Source organism: Gekko japonicus, unplaced genomic scaffold, assembly GCF_001447785.1.
Source record: "Gekko japonicus isolate JY-2015 unplaced genomic scaffold, Gekko_japonicus_V1.1 scaffold62, whole genome shotgun sequence".
NCBI lineage: Eukaryota > Metazoa > Chordata > Lepidosauria > Squamata > Gekkonidae > Gekko > Gekko japonicus.
The window spans coordinates 1,360,459-1,379,722 of NW_015166419.1; the positions used below are offsets into that span (position 1 = coordinate 1,360,459).

A 19,264-nucleotide genomic window follows, 5' to 3' on the forward strand; every position below is an offset into this window, starting at 1 on the left:
ATGAAGGGGAGGATGGCAACTCACGTACATGCTTGGCAGCGTGGGATTGTATTCAGAAATCTGACAGTCTGGAAACTAACATCTGGTTGGAAAAATGTCACAGCAAAGGGTGTGCAGAAATGTAAGGGGTTTTTTTGTGTGTGTGAGAGGAATGTTTGGCTACGAATGGTCAGGGTCAGACACACCAGGGCACGAGCACATACCAAAGGTCCAGCAGGAGTGTACAGTTGGAAGTGCCCACTCCTGGCCACTGCATTAGGGACAGAGCGTGAAGAAAAGCCTGGTTGGTTGTAGGAAGTCCATACTCTCAAGACTCATAAGAGCAGGGCTTTTTTGTAGAAAAAGCCCAGCAGGAACTCATTAGCATAATAGGCCACACCAAAGAGCAGAAACTCATTAGCATATTAGGCCACACCCACACATTACCAGAAGTGTGGTCATCCAACCACACCCACCTTTTGCTTCTTATTCTGTTTACCTTGTTTGTTGTCAAAATCCAGGGCTTTTTTTGTAGCAGGAACTTCTTTGCATGTTAGGCCACACACCCCTAATGTAGCCAATCCTAATGAGTTTCTGCTGTTGGGTGTGGCCTATTATGCTAATGAGTTCCTGCTGGGCGTGGCCAAGTATACTCTTAAGATGCAAGCCAATCGTGAGGCCAGCATACAGAGGGAGCCAAGCTGTTGCAGGGGCAGAGACAGACGGCCAATACGAGGTGGCAGTAGCTTTGACAGCCATGCATGGGAAGCTCTCCAGACCACCGGGCGGGCAAGGGGGTGGCTCGAGTTGTGGCTGGAACATGAACGGGAACTGTTCTAGACTGAGCTGGAAGTGCTGCGGCTGCACTGCGGGTCCAGCAATCCTGGTGGCCATTTCAGATGAGTAGGTTGGACTGGCAAGGGATCTCTGTCACACACGTGCGACATCTTTGCTCTCAAGGATGTGTATACAAAATAAAGGAGTAGTCTTATGTCACTGCAGAACATCCATCACAAAAAAGAAGTGTTCTAGCTCACCACCATACCTTTTGCCCAGCTATGTGTGACAGTCCTTCCTTCTCAAATTCAGCCCAGCGACCCAACTGTCCCCCACCTCCCCCTGACCAAAATAAAGGACATGCAACAAGATTAGCAGCTAAGAACATGTTGAAACCCACAAATCTCCAATTCCTGCAGCGTTCATAAAAACCAAACATAGACCTCATCTCACACAAGTCATACAAACATCCGAATGATGCAAGTCACCCCAGCAGCATTTATAGAGTTCTTCCTGAGTTAATAACGGAGGGCGAGGTGGCTAGCTTATTCTGGGAAGGCAATACAGGCAGAGGGAGGCCAGGTGGGGCCACAGTAGGAGGCCTGTGCAACTTGCCGTCTGTCACATCACACTGCGCACCCCAGCCATGCAGTGAGGAATTTGCAATGTGTGAACTAGCCCCAAGATCCATGCCAACCCTATGCACTCATGAGGATCTATATTTGGATTGGGCCTCCCACATGTGTTCATGTGAGGCTGCCATGGTGGGAACGTCTCCTCCCACCGTTTCCCTGATCACTTTGTGCTCCAGAAGGGGAAAGAGACAGGCACCTGTGTTGTATCTCATTTTTCCTAAGTCTAAAGCAGCTGTCAGAGAGTAGGCATTCTTTTTAGTGAGGAAACAGTTCAGAGGGAAGAGGAATCTCCTACTAGCACTGTGGCCCTAGTCCAAACCCAGATCCTCGGTGCCAGGAGTAGTTTGGGTCTAGGTCAGAACTGAAAGCTTCAAGACCCATTTGATTTTACAAATTAAATATGCAAATCTTTTCTACTATTACCATTTGGCAACCACACATTTGGTCCATTCTAACCATTTGAAAGACTGCCTCTGGGAGTCTGAATTATTGTTCAGGTACAAAAACTAACCAACCAATACAGGCAATGGAAACATCTGGGAAGAATTAAGCAGAAAGACGTTGATGCCTATGAAACCATCTGGGAAGTAACTAATTGTGCGCTGAGAAGGGATCTGAAGACTGGCCTAGGCAAAGACAGAGATGCATCTACATAGCACTGAGATTTTTTTGGTTCTTCAATCATGGATAATCTTCACTCTCATTTCCATGGTGATCCGTAGACTGGCCAGGTCCTTCATCCTCTAAGTACCATCACAGGTGAGACACTCAGCTGGTTTGATTGTGTTTGCCTTTGATAGGAAGCTGCAGGCGTTTCAACACTAAAAGCACTGGTGTTATCTTCCCAGAACATAGACTGCAGAAGGGGCAAATGTCAAAGTGGTTTCCCTCAACTGCCCTTTCATTGCAACAGGAACTTGAACAGGAGAGAGTCCCCAATGGATTGTGCTTTGAACTACAACCCTTATTATTGCTCCTCCTCAAAAGCCACAGAGATGCAGACAGATCTGCCCAGTTATCTACAACACTTCTCATCTTCCTGTCTGTAGCACCAGAGGACTGAATAGCATGTATATGCGAGCTACAGGATGGCCAAAGCATCACAGCGACAGATCCACTATGAAGTTGGTAAGGTGTTCAGTTCAGACAGCTGTTGTATATAAGAGAATGCTTTCTTCCCCCCTAATCCAGGGTACACCAGATGCTCAGAGACATTTTTTTTTGTCTTTTATGTCTACATGCTGGACTTCTGCAGAGGTCCATCTGGAATGACGGCATTCCCAACACCTTCCAGAAGACCATCCCACTGGTCAAAGTCTTCTTTCAGCTCTAAGAGAGGAGAAAGAAGATTCACACAGAAAGGTTACTGAACAAGATGCCACTGTTGGCAAGATTCAGTTACAATCACTAAAATAAAGAATGCCTGCAGGATTCATTAGTATATATTTGTGGTAGTTTTAAATTGACCCCCCCCCCCAAGTTTTCATAATGGACAATGTTCTTTGTTGCTTTTTTTTAAAGTGTGAATTTCATCTATCCGCAAGCCCCCTCATACATCAACCAGTTCCTGGGTGAGAGACTATGGGATATAAATACTTACAATCAGGGGTCGTTTCGTAGAAAAAGAGCAAGGGGAACTCATTAGCATAACTCATTAGCATATGCCACACGCCCTGACATCACCGGAAGTGTGTCATAAGGCTACACCCCCTGACATCACCGGAAGTGTGTCATAAGGCCACACCCACCACTCAGTTTTAGTCTTAAAGGTTAGTCTTAAAGGTGCTATTTGAACTCTTGGACTATTTTGCAGCAACAGACTAACACAGCTACCTCAGGGAAGCTCCTGGATGGGGCTGGGAGTCCTTGCAGAGGCCATGTGGAGTGGCCTCGGCCAGACAGAGGGGGAGGACGCCAACTTACCCTCCTGCTTCTTCCTCTTTCTGCAACAGAATGAGGCTGGAAGCAGGGGGCGGCCGGAAGAAGGGGGCAGGGCTTCGCTATGTGCCCACTCCGCCCTCGGTGCCCTGATCCGAGCCCTGGCGAGGAAGCCCCGCGAAGGCCCCCCCACCCCCAATCGTCCCTGCCACTGCTGCCGGCCTTGCAGCTCCACTGCTGAGCCCTATGAGGGGCCCGGCGGTGGACCTGCAAGGCCGGCGGGAGTGCGAGGAAGCCTCGGGAAGGCCCCCCACCCCCAACGGTCCCGGCCGCCGCTGGCCTTGCAGCTCCGCTGCCGAGCCCCATCAGGGGCCTGGCGGTGGACCTGCAAGGCCGGCGGGAGCTGAGCACTTACAGGGTGCGTCAAATCGCCATTTTACCTGACCGGAAGCAGGGGCGGGGCTTCGTCGTGTGCCCTGCCCCCCGCCCCTCACCCAGGGGAACGGCGATCCCCGGCGATCCCCCCGAATCGACCTCTGCTTACAATGATTAGGTTAGTCTACCTATTAATGCCTGCCTCCCTCTAAAAATGCAACGCAGCATGTAAATATCTGGCTTAACAAAGCAAGGCCTCTGGTTTAATTCGCGCATTCATCACTCCCAGACTGTGGTTGCGTTTGTAATACAATATTCTGCTTTCAGGATGGAGATACCCTAAGGAAGTGGGTGTTTATTTTCAGCACTCTGTACCTGAACAAGTCCTGCATCTCTTTCCAAAGTCATGGGAAAGATGCTGCACTCCCTGGAATGCACTCTCTCCCTCAAGCACTATAATACTGTGATAAAAGTCGGTATGTACATTTATGGTACAATTTGGACATTTGGGCTAGAGAGGATGATGAGGCACAAGAATGGAGTGCCTGGCATTGTAGGAAATAATGCTTCTGCCAGACACTTCCAGCGCCCTTAAAAACCACAAAGGACAGCTTACGTCTCCTCTCCTTTTCCTATTTATCTACCTAGAGATTTATATCCCACTTTTCTCCCCAATGAGGACTCAAAGCAGCTATCATCATTGTTCTCTCCTCCATTTTATCCTCATAACAACCCTGTGCGGTAGCTTAGGCTGACTGGCCCCAGATCACCCAGTAAGTTTAAATGGCAGAGCAAGGATTAGAATCTGGTCTTCCTGATCCTAGTCTTGCACGCTAACCACCATGCCACATCGCCTCTCAGCATCTGTCTCCAGTGTATATGCGCTCACTCCCCCCCGGACCTTTAACTTACGGAGATGTTTCTGTAGGAAGGCCAGTGCAGCCTGGTTAGTGATGTCCAGCCCTTCATAAGGATTGATGGTGCCTCTAGTTTGGAAGACTCTGTTCAATAGATTCCCCGCGAGGAAGGTGAAGTCGGTTTGGCTCTGATGGACAGTGCCCCTGGGTGGGAAACACAAGTCCTTAGATTAGAAGGGCAAAAGGCAGTGGGTAGGACTGGATCCAGAAAGATTACAAGTTCACCTCCTAACCGTAACAGTGGAAACGGTATGCATTAAGCCACAAACATCAGTCCAACTTCTCCTTGAAAATCCCCATGCAAGAGAAAAACATCACATGCTTATTGCTACAGATCCATAACCAGTGTGGAGATGGTGGCTGCAACCCATGAACATTGATTCACCTGACCTAAGCATTTTTTTAAGTCCAGGATCTTTAAGTTGTGATATTTCTAGTAAAATGCAACAGAACTTCTTCTTTTTAAGAGTAGAAGCATTCCTTATTTTTTTTTTAAAAAAAACAATTGATCCTCCCAAGTATTCAATCTTCTAGAAGTCGCTCACCTGATTTACCCAGGAAGGCCCCCCCCAAGATTCCTCCTAAAGTTTTTGTTCAAGGTCACAATCAGCCTTATCATGGTCCAGAAAAATCACTCTTTAGCAACAAGACATTTACTTAAGAGAAGCGTTTGCTTTAAGTGGGTAAACGCTTTTGGACTTTAAAAAAAGAAAAACACTTTTTCCATTCATGTGATACCAGTCTCATAATTTGTACAGATCATGTCCTGAGACCCTTGGGCTTTATTGAGAGAGTTGTAGAAGTTTACTGGTAACTAATTTTTCTCATTTTGAAGCCCTACTGAAAACAGAAAAGCTCCACCAAGCCAAGGTGTCTAGCTACAACTTACCTTGCATTAGTTATTTTTAAAACAAATGTGAACTGCATATTTGACTCTGAACCATTTAAGTCTGAATGCACATTAAATAATACAAGTGGGGGGACCTGCAAAGACTTGCAGGGAGGCGTCTCATTTTCTCCTCTCCCACTACTTAAATTTTCCTTCCCTAAACCCCCAATAGCCTTTCTCCATTTACTGCTTCCTTCCCTTCCCACCTACCAGCCAACCTATCTTTCTGTCTTTTTTCAGCTTTCCCCCCTTCTCTTCTCTGGGCACTCTTTCACTGGGTCTGGCTGAGCTTCACAGTGCCAGCTGCTGGTGTGGGCCAGGGCCAGTTGTATGGTAGGGAACACATAAGGACTTCTGGGGGACAACTTGCTTTCTTCTATATTCCTGTTGCCACATTATTTCCTCTTTCTTTACAGACCCCCATATCCCCACCTTTCTTGCCTTCTCTTTCCACCCGCCAAACAACTTACATTTTATCTACCCCCCATCTTCACCTATATTTATTACTAGGAATAAGGCCCATTGTGTATTCCTGTTGCCACATTATTTCCTCTTTCTTTACAGACCCCCATATCCCCACCTTTCTTGCCTTCTCTTTCCACCCGCCAAACAACTTACATTTTATCTACCCCCCATCTTCACCTATATTTATTACTAGGAATAAGGCCCATTGTGGAAATAAATACAACAAGGTCTAGAAAGAGGCTCTGGGAGAGTGCCAAGGCCTTGGGCACTCAGCATCAATTTGCTGTGGCGACCTTCTCAAACCCCACCCTCTCCCGGCTCCACCCCTGAAATCCCCAGGAATTTCCCAACCTGGAGTTGGCAACCCCATCCCCTTCCCAGCTAACCATCAACCTACCGTTATCTGCCCCTCTGACGGCAAGTGACTTCTGCCCTCCCTCCTGGAGATCAGTTGTAATTCTGAGTGATCTCCGCCCCTCACCTGGAGATTGGCAACAGTGGTTCCCCAGGAGGGAATGGCTGGTTGGGAGGGTGGAGTCTATGGCATCGTACCTGTCTGAGGTCCCACCCCTCCTCAAACCTCACCCTCTCCAGGTTCCATCCCTCAAATCTCCAGGAATTTTCCGCAACCTTACCTCCTTCCCAGCCAATTATCAACCTACCTTTATTTCCCTCTCCCTCTTCAGCTTTCCATCTCCCCCCCCCTGCAGCCTCTACCATGCTCTAAAGCCCTGACTGCCATGTCACATTGGCTGTCATGGGAAGGGCATCTTAGCAGGGTATAAGGACACAGAGTCCAGCATTTTCTCCAGGGGGACTGATCTCTGCCATCTGCAGAGCAGTTGTAATTCTGAGTGATCTCCAGCCCACACCTGGAGATTGGCAACAATGGTTTCCAGGAGGAAAAGTAGTCTTTCTCTGCAGTGGGGACCAAAACAGCTTACATCATTCTCCTCTCCCCCTTTTGACTTGCACAACAACTCTGTGAGGTAGGTTAAGCTGAAAGTCTGTGACTGTTCCAAAATCACCCACTCAGCTTCTACAGCAAGAACCTGGATCTAGCAGACCCTGCTCTAAAGCACTGACTGTTACGCCTAGGGCAACCAACCTCCAGGTGGAGCCTGAAGATCATCAGGTATTACAACTGAACTCCAGACAACAGATCCCCCTGTCCGGCAAAAATAACTGCTTTGGAAGGTGGACTGTATGGCATTCTGTTCAGCTGAGGCCTCTCCCCTCCCCAAACCCTGGCTTCCATGGACTCTTCCAGAAAATCTACAGGAATCTCCCTACCTGGAGCGGGCAACCCTAGACTCAGGACTGGCCCCAATGAGTTCCTCACAAAGGCCTGCAGAAGGTTTCCTTCCTTTGTCTGAGCCAAGCTTGGTTGACTACTTGTGGTGAAACTTGCTCCAGTTTATAACTTAGCTGTTTGCCTCCCACCCTCATCCCATGCACATATCTCACTCCTTAAATTCGCTGCCACGACTCACTGAATTGTCACTGCCTTTTTAGAGGGACAGCGAGACTCCTCTGGCCGAATCTCCCTATTTGGAGATGGAATCCCCAATCTTTGGGGGATCCCTGGAAAGTTGGCAACCCAAGGGTCTGGCCTTTCATTGCTTCCTTGGGCTACCCCCTCCCTTTGTTATTGTGCAGAGCGGGGGAGACTATGTGGTCAGAGCGCAACACAGATTAGTAGCCCAAATAAAATAATTTATTTAACTATTTACATAATTATGGAGCACACACACACTAAATGAATCAGGCAGAACTGTAGGAGTAAGCACACACTATGAACCAACAGGCCATAAATCAACAGGGGTTAAATGCAATCATCTTTTCTGCCCTGCCCCTTGGGACAGTCCCTCTTTTCCTGCACTTTTTGGCCTTGGGGCAGCTGGGAACTGTAGGCCCACAGATGAGGAAGCCCCATTCAACCCAGTGAGTGATGACAGCCTCATCAGCACAGGCAGCAGGAGCGTTCTCCTGTAGGACGAAAACTGCCTCCTCCCTGGATGGGCTGGAGTCTATATTGATGCTGCCCTGCCCCTTGGGACAGTCCCTCTTTTCCCACACTTTTTGGCCTTGGGGCAGCTGGGAACTGTAGGCCAGCAGATGAGGAAACCCCATTCAACCCAGTGAGTGATACCCCTGCAGGCCCCTCTCTGGAAATACAGCTCAATTAAACCTTATGGGGGAACATTTTAAACAAACAACCACATGGCAGCCATCTTACAAACACAGGTAACTGCCATTTTGTTACACCTACCAACAACCACTGAGGGAAAAGTTACTCCCACACAGGAGGCAAGCAGGAGAAGTGTCTTCATCAAGAAAGAAAGCCGTTTGCCAGTTATTCTGACAGGGCACAGTGGCTGAAGGAGGAGTGGGCAGGGAAGAGGAGCAGACCCAGCACCCGGCCAATGGCACACGAGTACTCTTGAGTGGCGGCTGATGGGCCAATGGCTGAGGGAGCGCACTGCACAGCCAATGGGAGAGCTGCAAAGTGCCACCCCAAAACACAATTATTATATAGAGAGATTTATTTTATAGCCCACCCTTCTCCAAAATGGGGAGCCAAAATGGCTTACATTGTTCTCCTCTCCTCCATTTTACCTTCACAACAACCCTGAGAAGTAGATTAGGCTGAGAGAGTGTGACTGGCTCAAAGTCACCCAGTGAGCTTCCACAACATAACTGGGATTCAAATCTGGGTCCCCCAGATCCTAAACTGAAACTCTAACCACTACACCATATTGGCTTTTGTTGACTAGCTGTTGTTGAACAGCTGGCCCTGGGTGAGTCATACAGGTCAGTTAGTAACAAGTTTGCTGATGTGTACTGCTGGGCCTGGCTCTGAAGAGTCCTCCTCCAAAGACCAAAACACCCCTGGAAAAGGCCCTACCACTCACACTGCCTTTTACTGATAGAAACCAGGGCTTAAAGACTAGCAATACTGTGTGGTTGCCTAGCAATGGCCATTGAGGGCATTCTTTTCTTAAAGCTACAGTCACTAATTCTATTATTGGGGGGAGTTAACCCCCAATGTATTTCATCTTAGATTTCAGATTTTTCTGCAGACCTGCAGCATTTTTCAGATTTGTAGAAAGATCTGTCTGGTCTTTTCATGCATTCAGTCCCTGGATTTAGTATCCATAGATGTGGCCATGTTGAGAATTTTTGGATAACTGAGAAATGGCATGTGTTTCTACCTTTTTTAACACAATCATTTCCTTCATACCTTTCCACTCTTTGGTTCAACATCTGACATCTTATTTTCAGTCCTGCTACCGGTTTCACTCTCCTTCCCCTTCCTCATGAGCCACCTCATCTGTCAATCACAAGGCTGTGTGCAAGGGAGGTGGCTATTACTTCTCCATACAGTGCCTACCTCTTGATACATACTGGGGTGCATCTGTCTACGGAACTTGCAGAGAAGCAAATTTCACTTCCCCCCTCCCACTGCAGCCTACTCAGTCCCATCAGTTATGTTCCTGGGGATCAGGGGAACATAAAGAGGGACAAAATAGGGGTCTGCAGCGGGAGGGGGAATGATCAGAAATTGCTGCCCTCTCTTCCAAAGAAATGTCATAAAGTCTTTGGAATGCATGGCTGGACGCATGCCACCAAGGATAAAATGAGAGAGTTCCAAGTGCATGCTTTAAGCAGGTCCAGGCTTACAAGATAGTGATGATTTTGGTCTCGTTGTTCATGGAGCAGATCTTTTTCATCTTGGCCACGCTATCCACAGTCTGGAAGGTCTCGGTGTTGATGAAAAGCACTGGTTTGGTCACTTTCGGGTAAAGAGAGTTTTCCAAAGGGAACATCCAGGCATCAAGGGCAACAGCACACCTGCAGGGGACAGAAACGCACAGTGAGCACTAAGCAGATATACAAGGCCATGGATTCCCACCTGGCCATGTGTTACTAGAACGAAGTCCTAGCTGCCACTCTGGAGGCTTTAGGGCAACCTCTGCTCTTAACAACTTGAGAGTTACATCTGGAGTATACTCACCTGAATTGTGCCTCTTTCACGAGGGTGAGGATTGCTGTTGCTCCTCCAAATGAGTGACCCATGATGGCCGCTCTGGACAAATCCACATTGTCCTGGAAGACAAAGGGAGTGAAGGTTTAAAGAAGCCAAATACCTAGGAGTTTCTTCTTCACCCCACCACCACATTCAGGGGTTGCAAATTTTTTCTTTAATGAAAGCTACTTCTGAGCAGGGGTCTTTTGGGGCCGGAGCACACTGGAGCACCGCTCTAGCAGCCCAGGAGCCGGCGCAAATGGTGGTGGCAGCAAGCCCCGCTCCCAGCTCCCCACGCCGAAGCGCTGGGGCCAGGGGGAGGTGCGGAGAGTCCTGCAGCCGGTTTTCCAGAGCCCGCGCCGAAGTGCTAGGGCCGGGGGGAGGTGTGGAGAGCCCCGCAGCTGGGTCCCTTGGGCCCGCACCAAAGCGCTGGGGCCCGGGAGAGGCGTGGAGAGTCCCACAGCAGGGTCCCCAGGGCCGCGCAGAAGCGCTGCGGCTCGGGGGAGGCCTGGAGAGCCCTGCCGCTGGTGCCGGAGCGGTAAGTAAGGGATCCGTGGGGGTGGCGGGGGAGAGCCTCCCTCCCTCCCTCCATCTCTTTGCCATCTTTCCCTCCTTTCCTTTCCTTTTCTTTCCCTTCTCTTCCTTCTTCTCTCTCTCTTTTCATCCTTCTTTCCTTCTCTTTCTTTCCCTCTTTCCTTCTCTCTTTTTATCCCCTCTTTCCTTCCTTCTTTTCTTCCTTCTTCCCTTCTCTTTCTTCCCTCTTTCCTCCCTCTGTGGTCCAACTCTAGTGAGCAGGGGTTTAAACTTGCCCCCCCGCAGGCCAGCTGGGGAGGGGAAGGGAAGGCTTTTGAAGATCCCTCCCCCTGCTTCCCCTTCTGACATCCCTTCCGGTGATGTCAGGGGGAGTGGCATATGCTAACAGTCTAGTAGCTCATTAGCATACTGTATGCTAATGAGCTCCTGCAGCTCTTTTTCTATGAAAAGACCCCTGCTTCTGAGTAATGAAAAAAAAAATTCAAGCTACTCCTCCCCCCATCCCTTTCTGGCAAACTACCTAATTTTGTTCTGCTGTAGAAACAGAATATGGAATAGGAAGAAATTACGCTATCAGCTAAGCTCACAGAAGGCACAGGAAAATTGTATGAAATGAAAGCATTCAGAAGAAACCTAGAGCAGACCTTTTATCATTCTTTTCCTGGATTTCTAGGGGATGCACAAGCTATGGTGCAGCATCTGGTGAGCTTCTCGTACTCATGAGCTATTTGCTGAAGACCCCTAGTTTAGAGGGTCCCTAAGATCATGGGAGATCTTGTGTTTAAAGATCTCATGTTCAAGGACCTCGCCCAACATGCTCTCCTGGTTCAACTGCTGGCTTCTCCCTGAGCTGAGAGGAAGGAGTAGACCCTCCAAGGCCTACTCTGATTTCCCCCTGAGGAACACCACAGAGGGGGGCAAACATCTATTCAACATCTGAACAGGCTCCTGCAGGAAAAATTAATGAGACAGAAAGACCATAAGGTGGGACAAATAATATCTGCATCTGATACTGTGCTTTTTGATTGCTCAAAACAGTTCGCACGAACTTGGGACTCAAGGCAGATTACACAGTGTCAATCAATGCAATAAGTAGGACAAGATATCTTATAAGCAACGCAACAGGACTAGGATTACAGAACTCTGAAACAAAACAAAAAGGAAAAGAAAATTCCCAGACACTCCTACCCATCCCGCTACCTAGCAATTTAGGGCTGGTTCCTGCAACAAGGGGCAAGTTCTTTGTAGGGTTTGTAGGTAGCCCTTTTTTTTTTTTGGCAGGCGTAACCACTGACAGTCTCATAGGGAGCCAAGCCCTGCATCCCTGAAGGGGTTTTATACATGATACATTATCCCTTTATTGGAGGGATAATGAAAAAGTCGCGTGCTAAATATAGGAAGGAAGGAAGAAAAGTTGACTAGTAGAAGAAATAGGTTTTTAAAAAAAATTGTAACAGGGTGTTGAAAAAAGCAGAGGGAGGGGGAAAGCAAAAGAAAGAATGTGCGCTTTGTTCTGGCAGCTGCAGCCCTGGATACCTCCTGCTTGTACGTTTTGGGAAGTGGAGCAGGATTAGGTTCCCCCTAGTGGCCAACATGTAATATCAAAGGGAGATCTTGACAGGAAGACAGACAGACAGCTGCTAGGAGAGGGCTGGAGATGGCAAGGAGAAACAAAACAGGGGAGGTGGAACGGGTGGGCGTGAGTGCATCTAGGAGGTGGACTGAGGCTGCTCAAGAGCTGCAATCAGCTGCAGACCCTCCAATATCTCCCAGGTGGAAACCACTACCCTGATATCCTTACAGCACAACCCCCTTTTCTTCTAATGTCAATGCCTGGTGCCCTAATCTCAGTTTGCTATCTTTTTAAAATTATTTTTATTTTAAGCACTTTTGGTCTTGCCCCTCAATCAGAGACCTGGTTCTTTAGTTGCCTAGCAGCATGTGAGTGGTGGGAAACCCTCTACAGCACACCATTCCAGGGGAATGGCTGTGCTAAATTGTGGTAGCAAAGGCAAACAGGAGTCTTGGGGCACTGCTGTTTATTCAGACACTAGCTTCCTTGCTAGTCTCTGCGACTTGAAGTTCTGTGGGTACAATCCGCATCGAGGGTTGGACTCTTCTGACTGTGGCACTGAGGCGCTGGAGCTCCCTCTCAAGAGAAATCCACACGGTCCTTTCCTTGGGGGCGTCTGAGCCCCACATACAGGTGGTGCTTTTAAAGAGGGAATTCAGAGCTCCCAGCTGGATGGACTTGCTGATTCTGGTTTGCTTCTTTTGTGTTAGAATGCAGGTTTAACTGATCTGGCCATCGCTCATGCTTGCCAATATCCTTTTCAATTTCAAAGATTTTCATCTGTTTTAAAATTTTAAAACAAACTTGAGGGTGCTGCACTCTCATCACAACAGGGGCTGCATACAATCCCAACACCAAGGAAACTCAGGATGGGTTCAGGCCATACTTGGCCTTTTTCAGTCGTAGTTGTGGTCCTTGGGAATGGACTGTCTAGAGACATGTTCTCTCTGGTGAATCACATGAAAAAACGCAAGGCTATTTAAAAGGGCCTTTGGAAGCTGACCTGCTGCTGGGCTGATTGTTTGAATCTATTGGTGGTGGTGGATTTAATTCTTACGGTTCTCTGGAAACCACAGAGTATTTGTCAGAAAAGCAGTATATCAATATTTTAGATAAACAAATATTGGGGATTCCATTCAATTAAAAAGCAGGATAGAAACACCCCATCCCCACCAATTTTCAGGTACATTTTTAACCTGACCTTTTTTTCCAAGGGTGGTGTACCTACTTCTCCCTTTCCCACTTCAGACTCACCACAACCATGTGATGTAGATGAGGATGTGAGAGAATAACTGGCCCACGATCAATTTTAGCGAGTTCTGTGGCAGAGTGGGGATTCGAACCCAGGTCTCCCAGATGTCAGTCTAACCGCTACACCACACTAACTTTCACAGACCAGTCCAACAGATCTACAGCTCATTTGCAGAACCAGGCCTTAATCCCTGTGGGGAAGATCAGGATCAGTGTAGCCTAGTGCAGCGGTTTTCAAACTGCATTCCCAGGATCCCCCAGAAGCAGCCTTGCTTTGCGTCACGGGGAAAGGCTCAATGAGTTCCACATTTCTACCTTCAGTGACGACAGATCAAAGTCTGTGTGCAAGAGGTTGACAGCTGCCTTGCCACCGCTGATGTTCCGGATCAGTTTCAGTCCCCGGATGCACTCATTTGCTCGCTGATGGAGCTGGAAGAAGAAAAAAAAAGAATATCTAAAATCAATCCACCATTCTTCATTGACCAGCAAGACTGAATCTTATTTTATACCATCTACGTGAAGACACAGACAAGGAATGAAAGGTTAAAAAGCATCCACAAGCGTCCCCCAACTGAGATCAGGGTTGTGCAATGGGGGTGGATGGAATCATTTCCCCTGGACCGTTTCTCCTGACTGTAAGTGCCTCCCATGACAGAGCCAGTTTGGTGTAGTGGTTAAGTGCGCAGACTCTAATCTGGGAGAACCGGGTTTGATTCCCCACTCCTCCACTTGCACCTGGCTGGATGGCCTTGGACAAGCTGTAACTCTGATAAGAGCTGTTCTTGAAAAAGAGCACTTTCTGTCAAGAGCTCTCTGAGCCCCGCCTACCTCACAGGGTGTCTGTTGTGGGGAGGGGAAGGAAAAGGAGTTTGTGAGCCACTCTTAGACATCTTTGGGTAGTGAAGGGCAGGGTATAAATCCAATCTCCTCCTCCTCCTCCTCCTCCTCTTCTTCTATACTCAGGGTTGCCAAATCCAGGTTGGAAAATTCCTGGACATTTGGGGGTAGAGCCTGGGGAGGGGAGGGTTTGAGGAAGGGGACCTCAGTGAGGTATAATGGCATACAGTCAACCCTCCAAAGCAGCCCTTTTCTCCAGAGAAACTAACCTCTGTTGTCTGGAGGTTATCATTCCAGGAGAACTCCAGGCCCAACTGGGAGGTCGGCATTTGGCACTGCTGTTTACCCAATCAGACTGCTGGTCCACATTCCTCTATATGACTTATTCTAACTGGCAGCAGATCTGCAGGGTCTAAAACAGAGAAAGGCCTTTTGCATCACCTGCCATCTGAGGTCCTTTATTTATGTAGGTATTTATACCCTGCTTTTGTTCCCCTGTGGCGATCCAAATTGGCTTACAACATCATTCTCCCCTTTTCCATTTTATCCTAACCACCACCACTGCCGCTGCCACCACCCTGTGAGGTATTTAGGCTGAGAGTTGTGTGACTGGCCCAAGGTCACCCAGTGAGTTTCAACAGCAAAGTGGGAATTAGAATCCAGGTCATCCCAGATCCTAGTCTGACACTTGAAGCATCAGACCACGCTGGCTCCTGTCTTCTTTAATAGGAAATACCTGTCAGGATCCACAGCAAAACAATGAAGTACACGCTTCCAGGAAGGTTTTACTTTTATCGAAAAGCCAGAGATGCAATAACACGAACACTGTTAGGAATGGCGGGCATAATAGGTTATAGGGCATTCGTATGCGCCCCCCCCCCAGCAATACCCAATTAGATGGGCTCCTGCGCATGGGAGACGGGAATAGTCTCTAACGGTAGCAAAGCTGGGAACCAGAACGATCCCACGAAAGGTAGACACCACACTCCTCCAGTACCTCTTTACAGATAAGCGTTGCAGCTGTGAAGCAATTAAGCGCATGGGAAGGAATGCATAACAATTAGACCGGCTCTTCTTACTCATGGCAGCTTAGCTGACAATACCAGGGATTGAACTTAGGACTGTTACTGTGCAAACTGCATACTCTACCACTTAGCTGTAGCCCCCCAAAGGCTCTGTGGGGGGAGCAGTTGGAAGAGGGGAAAGCAAAACTGAGAAGGGAGCGCCATGGGCCTTGACTCCAATCCAACCCAGCAGACCTCCCCCATGGATGTCATTTGCTAAGTTTAAAAGGCTTGGGAAGTTTCCCACCATTTCTTCTCATTCGGCCCAGAAAACAAAACAACACCGGAAACTCAGTGGCAGAGTGTTGGCCTAGGAGGTAGGAGATCCAGGCTCAAATCCCCATGTGGCTGTGCAACCTGCTAGATGACCTTGAGTCTGTCCCTTTCCCTTAGCTTCACCTACCTGACAGGGTTGCTGGGAAGATAAAATGGAGAAAAGAGGAACCACGGGGCAGCTTTCTAAGCTCCTGGAGGAAGGCCGGTTGGAAAAAAAAAAGTGCTATAGAAATGGTGGTGCTTTGATCTGAATTTTATTCTGCCACGCTTTGTTAAGAATAAGTCCGTTAAGATGGCTGTACCTGTGGATTTCGGAAGTAAAACTCTTTCTGATCTTTTGGCACCCCTCGATAGGAAAGCCATTCTTCTTGTACCGGAGCCTCAGGGAAGTCCAACGCTTCAGAATCCATCTTGCAGAAGTAAGTGGCAGAAGCAGAATAATCTCTGAAAGAACAAGTATCAGTTAAGCATTCCCTTCTGGCTGAGACAGGCAAGAACACAAAGACAGAAAGAGATCCGGCTGAAGTCCTCAGCCATCTCCATGCCCCACTTGAAACCAAGGGCGGCTGAAAATTCATAAATCCTCAGTGGGAGAATCGTTCTGTTCAATTTTCCCTGCTGCCTTCTACGCACAGATCTCCGTTCTGGAACTCCTATGTGATGCCCATACCACACTCCCTATTCCTTACCCCAAACCCACCCTGTCTGAAGCTTTTCACTTAAGCCAACAGTTCTCAGACTTCTGGAAACAGGAACCTTTTATAAACCTACTGTACTTTTTTTAAAAAATATTTTTATTTTCATTTTATATAACACTTACATACAACAAATCATAACTAGTAACATTAAACCATGAACTAGGTGGTTGTTACCAAGTAATGTAGAAATAAATAAAGAATAAATAATGTATTCTTTTGAATGTCAAATAGGTTTTACAAACAGGTAAGTATTTCTTTATATTTTGGAGGCATATGGCATAGAGGCAGTAAACTCTCATCATGTATATAGTCCAAAAAAGGAAGCCATTTGGCCAATAGATTCGTGGAAAGTCCTCGTTCTTGCAAGTAACTCCACACTATTTGGTAACTCCACTCAGCAGTCCACAATGAGCAAGTAGTTTATCTTTTCCATTTTTTTCATAAATATAGAGCATAACTGGGCAAGAGGCTCTATTTCAGGGACATTTCACACACTACGCAGAGGCAAACCCAAATTTGCCATCATCTTACTCCTCTTCCATCTGGCCCCATCTGGGAGAAATCTGCCATATTTCTGTTTTCATTTTTTTAAAAGTAGCCTGTGTTTTAATTCATAAACTGGCTTTGGAAACTTGGTTGAGAGTGTGGTATGGGCCTGTATAAGGGCTGTCAACCTCCAGGTGGCCCTGGAGTTCAGTTCTTATCTTACTGTTCTTTCAGCTCAAAGGTCTTGAACAGATCAAAATCCAACCCTTTTGCAGGCAGTCACTGCAGCTAAATATCTGGCAACTGTTGAGGTGGTCTTCTGATCCTCATCTACACGGAAAAACTGGACAATTTTTGAGATGATAAATCCACATAACTTATTAAGAGGGGGGACAAATACCTTTCTCTCAGATCAGACCATATTTCACACTCCAATAAAGGACTCAAGCTGATCACATCCACATTTACAAACTCTGTCTGGATATGCTATGCCTACAAACCGGCCTTCCAGTGTAGCCGAGGGAAAAAAATTTAACTGAGCAAGTGTGAATGCTCTTCTATATTCTCCCAGAATTACAACAGCTCTCCAGACTATAGAGACCAATTCCCCTGGAGATAACTGCAGATAGAGGGCAAACTCTAAGGCATCACATCCCTACCGAGCTCCCTTTTCTGGTACCACCCTAAATATCCAGAAATTTCCAAGTAACCATAGCCTGAATTTAAGAATTAGTAATCAAAAGAAGGGTTGCATAAAAGCTATTTATTTAAGGTAATTTGAGGCCACTTTATAGTCACACTGCAATGATATGCTCTTACATCTCATTCTAGTTAGGCTGGAAAGTTAATTGCAAAGGGCTGTTAGTCTATCATCTCCCTTATATATAAAAGCCGAATGGCGGTGGCACTTCTCTAGAACATTCCACACGCTCCGGAATTGGTTGGTGCCTTGGTGTGTCACTCAGAATCTGTCCCTATCCACTGGCTGCTTTGCCTGAGTCCTGCCTTCAACATTCTAAACAGTTTGCTGTTTCTCTCCCCCCCATAGCCAGTCAGAACACAAAGGTTATTTGCATATGCAGCCTCATTGGTCTTTGCCTCGGAACACAGAGGTCGTTTGCATATGCGACTTGATTGGCTTTTGCCTCTAACATTCTAAACAGTTTGCTGTTCTGAGGTAAAATGTGTCCAATCTCCAGGTGAGGGCTGGAAATCACTCAGAATTACAACTGCTTTCCAGATGGCAGAGATCAGTTCCCCTGGAGAAAATGGTGGGCTCGGTATCCTTATATGCTGCTGAGGTGGCCCCCGTATGACAGCCAATGTGACATAGCAGTCAGGGCTTCAGAGCACGGGAGAGGCTGCAGGTGTGTGGGGGGTGGAAAGCTGAAGAGTGAGGGGGAAATAAAGGTAGGTTGATGATTGGCTGGGAAGGAGATAGGGCTGCCAACTCCAGGTGGGAAATTCCTGGAGATGTGAGGGATGGAGCCTGGAGAGGGTGGGATTTCAGGAGGCGTGGGACCTCGGACAGGTACAAAGCCATAGACTTCACCCTCCAAACCAACCATTCCCTTCTGGGGAACCATCGTTGCCAATCTCCAGGTGAGGGCTGGAGATCACTCAAAATTACAACTGTTCTTTAGGTAGCAGAGATCAGTTCCTCTGGAGAAAATGGTGGACTCAGTGTCCTTATACCCTGATCTCTCTCTCTCTCTCTCTCTCTCTCTCTCTCTCTCTCTCAAACAGATAAATCTCCTTCTAGCTCGAAACCTCCTGAACAACGTAAGTTGCACATGCCTGCTTATTCAGAAAGAATACAGCAGAAAAGTGTTGGACTAATAACACCCTAAATCTTTGAATCTGGAGGCCATTTTTAAACCTATTTTCAGTAGTGGTGTGCTCATATGTTGCGGGGGGAGGGGGGGCCTGTGCATAAGAATGGAAGAACAAGTAATTTTTATGGAATACCGCATTTCTGCAGAAGGCTGGTATGGGTCAATGGCGAGAGGATTGGGGGTGCTCTCATTTGACTTGTTCTTCAGCCATGGGGTTCACTAGGTACAGCCCCGTAGCTAGGGAATTCTTTGGGAGGGGGCCTTGGGGGGGCCCGCCAGCTAATTAAATGGAAGTACAGTGCAGGTGGTAAGTTGGAGCACTTTGGGGGCAGCCCTGGAGGGAGGGGGCCCAGAAGAAACACAAGGGGGCCGGGCCCCGTGGGCCCCATGTTAGCTACGGGCCTGGTTATCTGTATCTGTGAGATGGCTGCCGTCTGTGTGTTTAAAATGTCCCCCCAGAAGGCTGAATTGAGCTGTAGTTCCAGAGAGGGAAGTTTCCTCATCCGCTGGCCTACACTTCCGAGCTACACTAAAAAGTGCGGGAAAAGAGGGACCTTGGGGCGGGGCAGCATCAATATAGACTCCAGCTAGGCCACAAGCTTGGGAGGCAGCAGAAATTCAGCCACTCCACAGTCAGCTGGACTGTGGAATGAATGGAAGTTTCCATACTCTCTTGGGCAAGAGAGAGAGGCTGAAGCAGAGCCAGTCCAAGGAGAGATCCTGTCCTCAGCCCACAAACTCCAGAGCTAGAGTGTTGTGTGTAGG

General features: G+C 47.8%; 1 protein-coding gene across 1 annotated transcript in view; it reads right to left on the minus strand.

The window, feature by feature from the left end:
• Positions 1–1,135: 1,135 nt before the first annotated feature.
• The window catches only part of PAFAH2 (platelet-activating factor acetylhydrolase 2), a 28,792-nt gene continuing 10,663 nt past the window's right edge, over positions 1,136–19,264 (minus strand). The window contains exons 5-10 of the mRNA XM_015411625.1: positions 15,783–15,924; positions 13,619–13,732; positions 9,934–10,025; positions 9,600–9,770; positions 4,557–4,705; positions 1,136–2,720 (exon numbers count right to left, since the gene is read on the minus strand). Of these exons, the coding sequence (XP_015267111.1) occupies positions 2,626–2,720; positions 4,557–4,705; positions 9,600–9,770; positions 9,934–10,025; positions 13,619–13,732; positions 15,783–15,924 (763 nt within the window). The 3' untranslated portion in view covers positions 1,136–2,625. The remainder of the gene's footprint in view (positions 2,721–4,556; positions 4,706–9,599; positions 9,771–9,933; positions 10,026–13,618; positions 13,733–15,782; positions 15,925–19,264) is intronic.